This window comes from Suricata suricatta, chromosome 14, assembly GCF_006229205.1.
Source record: "Suricata suricatta isolate VVHF042 chromosome 14, meerkat_22Aug2017_6uvM2_HiC, whole genome shotgun sequence".
Taxonomy (NCBI): domain Eukaryota; kingdom Metazoa; phylum Chordata; class Mammalia; order Carnivora; family Herpestidae; genus Suricata; species Suricata suricatta.
This window is the reverse complement of record NC_043713.1, coordinates 79695285-79703404: the sequence shown is the minus strand read 5'-3', so window position 1 is coordinate 79703404 and position 8120 is coordinate 79695285. Positions and strand designations below refer to the sequence as shown.

The following is an 8120-nucleotide window of genomic DNA, read 5'->3' as shown; positions in this document are numbered from 1 at the left end:
TGTGAAGCATTTCGCGTGTTCTGCCTCCTTCCTCACTTCACCTCCTATGAGACAGGCATCCTGTGCTCTCCCCATTTCACAGATGAGGGAATAGAGCTGACCTGTCCAAGAGCAAACGACTAACAAAAGGCAGCAGTGAGATTCAAACCCAGGTCTGTGAGACCCAAGGGCCAGGCTTCTCCGCCCCCGCATCCCCATCCCCCACCCTCCAGGGGGCAGGGCACTGAGGACACGCCCCCCGGGGGAACTTGCGCCCTGAGTAGAGGCTGGGGTTTTGCTCTGCCAGGAGGGTCTGCGTCCCCCCAGACACAGCCCTAGCGCCTCACCTGTCCCGGGCTCCCTGTTCCTCTCCAGGCCTGTGATTCTGGACCCAGCCGACCCTACAGGAAACGTGGCGGGTGAAGACCCGAGCCGCTGGCAGCGGCTGGCGGAAGAGGCTAGCATCTGGCTGAGTTACCCCTGCTTTACCAAATGGGACGGGTCTCCAGTGGGCTCCTGGAACGTGCAGGTGACGTTCTCGGCTTCCTTCTGTTGTCCTTCCCCCCACCTCCTCCACTGGGTGTAGAGCAGGTTGTTGGAGAACATTTTCCCCAAAGAAGCTGCCTCTCGCTGGCAGTTTCACATACTCCTGTGGTGTCAGGATAGGCTGCGGATTTTCAGTCATCTGAGCTCCATGGGGTGGGGGGGGCACCTGGGATTTGCATCGCCCTGGTCCAGAGTTCACTCTTTAGTTAACGTGACCCTGGCCAGAGGCAAGTCTTTCAACGGCCCCAGTGGGCTCATTCCTCTATGAATAATACCAATGAACCATAACATCCACCGTTTAGTGACTATTTGCTTTGGGCCCAGGTTCTGTCCCAAACGAAACGCTACGTTTTTTCATTAAAACAACAGCCTTTGAGATGTGTTTCCTCCTCCCATCTCACCGATGAGGAGGCTCAGGGAGTCACCTGCTCCAGGACATTGAGCTCTGGGGCGGAGGGGGGTGGGGGTGCGCTGAGATCTCAAGTCGGTGGGCTCCAGTGCCTCCATGCCGGCCTTGCATGCCCACGCATGTGGTCGGACACCCAGAGTCTCAGCACTGCTGGGGGACGTGGGCTTGCCCCACAGTCGGGAAGAGGCAGGAGGACCCCCAGGGCGGGGGTCTTTCTCACGGCAGGCACCGATGATGATGTAGGTGGCTTCCCCGGGGAAAGACTCTGATAAAGTACAGGAATGTTTTAGGGGAGGACCATTGGAGCCAGCACGTGTGGAAAGTATGGGGAGGAAGCAGGTGCAGGCACAGGGAGAAGCCCAACTGTGGTACGCCCCAATGTCAGTCTCGGCCAACCCTTCCGTGGGGGAGTACTGGAGCTCCGTGGCCTTCGGAATTGCCCTGCCGCAGTCTGGGGGGGTCAGCCCTTGAGAACCCCCCGCCCCGTGGACCAGTCACTGAATGTGGGCAACTCAGGAAGGGGCATCGCCTTGAACAGGGGACTTTCTGCAGCCCTGCAGGCCAGGGGTCTGTCTGCTGCCCACCTGCCCAGCACCTGGGACTTGTTCATCCATGGGCGTCCAGGGGAATCCAGGTGACCTGTGACACTGTAAATGCCCACTGAGACCCGGTGCCAAGGCAGAAGGATCAGCTCTCCAATGTGATCATGTGCTTTGTCCTTTTAGCCGGAAGAAGACTACTCACACTACTGGGCAACCTGTGAGCACAGGACATATCAGCACCATGATTACGAATGGCACCCTGCAGCCTCTAGGAACATCGGCACCAGCCTGGCACCGTCCACTCCTCAGGAGGCAGATAACTGGATGTGTGCCATCCTCTGAATGCCAGCCCGTCTCAGGGGAAAGGTCTCCAGAATCAGCTAGACCAGCCCCCTCAGTTTGGGGTCAGAGTGGGGGGGGGCAGTCCCTTGATCTGGACAGCCCCCAAAGCCAGCAGCGAGTGGTGTCAGACCTCAGACCAGAACCCAGGTCCCCTGGCCCCCACCCTTCTCCTATTCTATGGTCTGTCTTCCATCATAGATAACATTTCCCTGCACCCACCCACCCCCAGCTCGTTCTCTGACCGTGTTCTCTGAGGGACAAGCAGAGCCTTCACCATATTCTTTTTCCTAGTGGGAGAGTTCATGTCCAACTGATCATCAATAACAATAAAAAAGAACAGCAGATACTGTGTGTTGGATGTTTATTCACTGCAAATCACACCAGAAGTGTATCTGGTGTTATATGGGTGTATGTATGAACCAATTCACCTAGAAATATGTAGTGAGCGCCTACTGTGCGCCACACATTGTTCTGGGTGCTGGGAACACAGCGGCAAACAAAGGGACAAAACTTCCTGCCTCACAGACCGACATTTACATGGAAACTTGTGATATTAGATCATTTTGGAGCCTTCTAATTTTCAATTGCAAATAATCCTAGGACCAGCATTTTTGATTCATCCTCTGTCTACATTTCTGATTATCTAAGAAAAGTTTTAGAACTGCCCTGTCTGATCCAGGAGCCTCCAAACGCATGTGAGCCCTTGAAATGCAGTCGGTCCAAATCGAGGAGTGCCGTGGGCGTGTAACACACATGCCTGGTCTCAGAGACTTAGTGCGTGCACACGCACACACGAACAGAAGAATGTCCTCTGCTTGACAACTGATGATGTTTTAAATTTTTTTAATGTTTGTTTTGAGAGAGAAAGAGCGTGAGGGGGAAGGGCAGAGAGAGAGGGAGACACAGAATCTGAAGCAGGTTCCAGGCTCTGAGCTGTCAGCCCAGAGCCTGACGTGGGGCTCAAACCCACAAAGGTCACTTCTTCCTTCATGACATATTTTTGGTTGTTGTCTTTAACATTAGCAAAGTAGAGAAATCAAAGGAAATTAGGAAGGGAGCGAGGACAGGAGGGAGGAAGGAAGAAAGAAGGGAAGGGGAGGGGGGAAGGAAAGGAGGAAGAAAGAAGGAAAGAAAGAAAAGAAAAAGAAAGAAAGAAGAAAGAAAGAAAGAAAGATAGAAAGAAAGAAAAGCACTCCACGGTCCCTTCCTCCAACCTGTGAAAATCTGGGTCCTGCCTCTTCAGCCTTATTCCTGACTCTCCCTGTCTCCCTATGTATGTGCTATTTTTATAAAAATGGAATTCGGGGCACCTGAGTGGCTCAGTTGGTTAAGCATCCGACTTCAGTTCAGGTCATGATCTTACAGTTTGTGGGTTCGAGCCTCGCATTGGCCTCTGTGCTGACAGCTCAGAGCCTGGAGCCTGCTTCAGATTCTGTGTCTCCATCCCTCTCTGCCCCTCCCCCACTTGTGCTCTGTTTCTCTCTGTCTCAATAATAAATTTAAAAAAATTTTAATAAAAGGGATCCTATTCCCTACCTGGTTTTGTTACCTGCTTTGTCACATTTATCATAATTATCACCAGGCTGAGCAGGAAGTTTGGGCTCCACGTAGAATGGCGGCATTGCACTATCCCACGATTAAGTGGATAATCCGCTTGTGTTGTCTTCTGAGAGTGTTTCTTGATTACACACAATGTTACAGTCATCAGTGGATTCATCCAAAAGCCACATCAATCATATAGCAGTACTATATTTATTTTAATGTTTGTTTATTTCCGAGAGAGAGAGCATGAGCAGTGGAGAGGCAGAGAGAGGGGACAGAGGATCTGAAGCAGGCTCTGCACTGTCAGCCTGGAGCCCCAATGGAGCGGGGCTGGAACTCACAAACTGCGAGATCATGACCTGAGCCAGAGTCAGGTACTTAGCCGACTGAGCCACCCATGCGCCCCTGTTTTTTTCTTTTTTGAGGAACGCCCATATTTTTCTCTAAGGGCTGCGCCATTGTATCCCAGGGACAGTGCACAAGGTGCCATTTTCTCCACCTCCTCGCCAACACTAGCGTCTTTTGTCTGTGCGGGAATTGCCATTCTAATCCGTGTGAAGTCACAGCTCATGGATTTGATTTGCAGGTCCCTGATGATGAGTAACGGTGAGCATCTTTTCTTATACCTATTGGTCATTTGTGTGTCTTGTTTGGAAAAACGTCTGTTCGAGTTCATTTTTAAATTGGGTTATTCATGTCTTTGCTATTAAGTGGTGGGAGTACCTTATGATTTTGCAAATGATCCCCTTATCAGAGTTATGGTTTGCTTATCTTTTTTCCTTTTCCATAGGCTGCATTATTACTCCGTTGAGTGTTTCATTTCCTGTGTGGAAACTTTTCAGTTTGCTGTAATCCCTCTTGTCTGTTTTTGCTTGCGTGGCCTGTGCTTCATGTACAGTCAACTGATCTTTAACAACTTGCCAAGAATACACAACAGGGAAGGGAAAGGCCTTCAACAAACAGCAATGGGAAAACTGGATACCCACATGCAAAAGAATGAAACTGGACCCCTACTTTACACTATATTTCTAGCCAAATACACTTACCCCAATTATTCTGCTTCCAACAGTGAAAGCGATTAAATTTTGTAAATCCACCAGAGTCTCCTGCAAATCACGGCTACTATTAAAAAGTTATAATAAATAAACCTTATATTATTGGGGGGGCATCTGGGTGGCTCAGTCAGATAAGCGTCCAACTTCAGCGCAAGTCGTGATCTCACTGTTGATGAGTTTGAGCCCCACATCGGGTTCTATGCTCACAGCTCAGAGCCTGGAGCCTGCTTCAGATTCTGTGTCTCTCCCTCTCTCTCTGCCCCTCCCACACTCACGCTTTGTTTCTGTCTCTCTCAAAAATAAACATTTTTTTAAAAATCTTATATTAAGGGGAGGAAAAACCACAAAGCCTTCTCTTGGCCTTTTCTCTTTCTGTGTTAATTTTATACTGTGTGTGAAGCTCCACCCAAAATATGGGGAAGCATTTGATTAGAATTTCATAAATTAGTTTAGGAAGAAAGACATTGATGTCCTATTGAGAATCCCCATCCATGAACTTGGAGTTTCTTCTCATTAATTTTAATTCTCTTTATTTTTTTAATTCTTTTTTTTAAATTTTTTTAATGTTTTATTTATTTTTGATACAGAGAGAGATAGAGCATGAGAGGGGAAGGGGCAGAGAGAGAAGGAGACACAGAACCCGAAGCAGGCTCCAGGCTCTGAGCTAGCTGTCAGCACAGAGCCTGACACGGGGCTCAAACCCACGAACGTGAGATCTGACCTGAGCCGAAGTCGGAGGCTTAACCGACTGAGCTACCCAGGCGCCCCTATTTTTTTAAATTCCAATCATCTTTAATGACATAACTATTATAATATCCCTCTGCATGGGTCTTTCACATCCTCTGTCATATTATTCCTACGTATTTGTTTCTATTTTACTGTACTCAGTCTGTTCTCTTTAACTGCATTTTTATAGCATTTGCTTCCTGGAAGACCTAAGTGTTTACAGAGAGTGTATTTGATCATACCATTTCAAGCGATCTTTATACTTTTCTAAATTTTCTGACTCAAACTCTTCTTGCAATAAGCCTGTTTTAGTCATATGACCGAAAGAACTAAGGAAGCCATTTTTCTCACACGACAAAGAAAAATGTTTTGGATGAGTATTTCTCTCCTCTCAGCCTAGAGCTTAGGCAACGCCAGCAGTCCCCGGTTGTAGACAGTTCTAGGTCCTGGTAAGTGGAGATGCTCCTTCCAGCACAAATTCGTGAGATTCGGAAGCAGAGGGGCAAGTGTGGAAGGGATGACCGGGATTATTATGTGAAAACAGAAGCAGGTGAGTCACCCATTTTTCTTTCTAGGCAACGTCCTGCAGAGGAAATGAAACTGAGAGCAGGCTAATTTCACGCCAGCAGAGATGAGGGTGGAGTTCATGGGCACAGCTAGAAAGCTATCAAAGAGAGGAACCGGAAACCTGATGTGAAGATTGATTGATGCTGGGTGGGTGCTCAGAATTGCTGCTGAGGCCCACACCCCTACCTTCCCAGCCCCTCCCACTCCCCCCCAGCCACTCCCACACCCCTACCTCCCCAGCCCCTCCCACCTCCCCACCCCAGCCCCTTTCCGAAGAAGGTGATTTGGCAGGGGGTGGGGGGCGCCTGGGTGGCTTAATCAGTTGAGCATCTTCGGCCCCCCCGCTGTCAGCACAGAGCCTGGAGCCTGCTTCGGATTCTCTCTTTCCCTCTCAAAAATAAATAAACATTACTTAAATGTTTTTTTAATTTAGAACACTTTTTAAAAAGAAGGTGAATGCCACATTTGAAGCCCCTAGTGAGTGCTCCCAAATACCCCCACCTCCCCCCACACCCCTTCATCTGGGAAATGCCAGGGCCCCTCCCCTGAGCTCCCCAGAGCCCTTCCTTCCCTGTGGAAGCACTTCCTTCCTCCCGTGTTTCAGGCCCAAATGGCCCACTTCCTCCAATCCCACGACTGTTTCAGGTTCACCGTGGAGTCTCTGCTTAGGATCCAGCAGCACGATTAAATGTTTTCACCTCTCCCCTGTGATTTCTGGAGTCCAGAGCGGCTTGTGTACATGGGTGGTCCGCCATCTTCATTGGATCTTGACTTTCCATTTTCTCCCTTCTAAACATTCCTCAGATGTTCTGGTCCTTTGACATGATCTTTCTTGATTTCTGACCTGTTGAGCTGCAGGATACGTTTAACATATCTTTGCTGTCCTTTTGGTAGGATCTTGAAGGTGTGGTCAGCGTATTATCTCAATTGGAGGATTTCTTTTTTAAATGTTTGTTTGTTTGTTTGTTTTGAGAGGGCGGCACAGGGAAGGGGCAGAGAGAGGGAAAGAATCCCAAGCAGGCTCCTCATTGTCAGCACAGAGTCTGACTTGGGGCTCAGACTCACAAACCAGGAGATCATGACCTGAGCCGAAGTCGGACACTCAACCAACTGAGCCACCCAGGTGCCTGATAAATGGAGGGTTTCTAAAGTGACCGGCGAGTCAGCAAGATGACTGATTAACAGGAGAGCCTGAAAGCATGGCTTAATGGCTAAGGGCACCCGGCTTGAATCCCCTCCACATCAAACCTACAAAATGGGCTTCTTTCTACAACTGAGAACCTCCCAGGGACGTGGCACTCACCACCCAAAATATAAGTCCAACCGGGGAGTCTGCCATCTCTTCCTCTGGTTCACTCTGCCATTCACTCTCTGACCCCATCTCTTTCCCAGAGGTTAAGGCGGACTTCAGGAAGTCCTTGTTAACATTCACCACTACCCAACTCATACCCCAAGGCCGAGTGACTGCTGGATCCCGGAGCAGATGGGACAGAGGACTAATGAATTTTTGGGTGGGATAGGGAGAGGGGGATGGACTGTGGCAGGGGCAGAGCCTGGGAAAAGAGCTCACTGTCTGGTCCTCTAGGTAGAGGCGCGGCAGAGGACCAGTCAGAAAGGTAGAGGACAGGTGTGAAGGTAGAAACACCTGGTGGATTCAGGTCCCCACTCTGCTGCTTACTATCCACCTAGTTCTGTGCCAGTCCCGAAGGGATTTGACTCTGGTGTCACATCTTAATATGTAATATTGTGTGAGGTGCCATTGCACACAGACAGGACTTCAGAATATGTTTGAAGTGTTAAGAATGAGAATTCCAAAGATTTTGGAATTGCATTAAACGTACAAATTATTCCGGAGGCGTTTGCTCCCGTAAGAACAGGGCGCAGTACTGAGATCTTGTCCAGTCTGACAACTTCCTGGTTACATATGGGACCTTGGCCAAGGTTGCCTAGATCTCTGTACCTTAACTTCCTCCTCCATCAAATGAGTTTGATAATAACAGCACCTGGTTGTTGGGAGGATTGAATGCGACTATACCCATCAGTGTAAAGCAGCGAGGGACGCGCCAGGTGCAAAGTGTTATTACTGGTGGTGTTCAGACCGCCCCCTTCAGCCAGAGAGCCGGCCGGGGTGCTCTCTGCGTGAACGTCTTCCAAGCCACTCAGTTGGAGGTGTGACCAGGTCCTGGCATGTAAATCCTGCACGTTTTTTTTCAATGCTCTCAGGGTACATGACGGCGCTCCGTGGACCTGCTGCGGTCAAGGCTTCTTGTTCTGCTGTGTTTAGTGCATTGGAGCTGGGGGTTGGCTGCAGGGACGGCGGACCCGGTGCTGGGAGCCCGAGACTGAAGAAAGCAACCGGTCTGGGAAGGGAACCGGAAATGGGTGCAAGAGCCCAGAGCTGCTGGAGAGAAA

General features: G+C 49.6%; 1 protein-coding gene across 1 annotated transcript in view; it reads left to right on the top strand.

Annotated features, from left to right (window-relative positions):
* Window positions 1-2162, top strand: part of OAS1 (2'-5'-oligoadenylate synthetase 1) — a 7839-nt gene extending 5677 nt beyond the window's left edge. Inside the window, exons 4-5 of the mRNA XM_029921623.1 lie at window positions 266-508; window positions 1660-2162. Of these exons, the coding sequence (XP_029777483.1) occupies window positions 266-508; window positions 1660-1818 (402 nt within the window). The 3' untranslated portion in view covers window positions 1819-2162. The remainder of the gene's footprint in view (window positions 1-265; window positions 509-1659) is intronic.
* Window positions 2163-8120: the final 5958 nt, after the last annotated feature.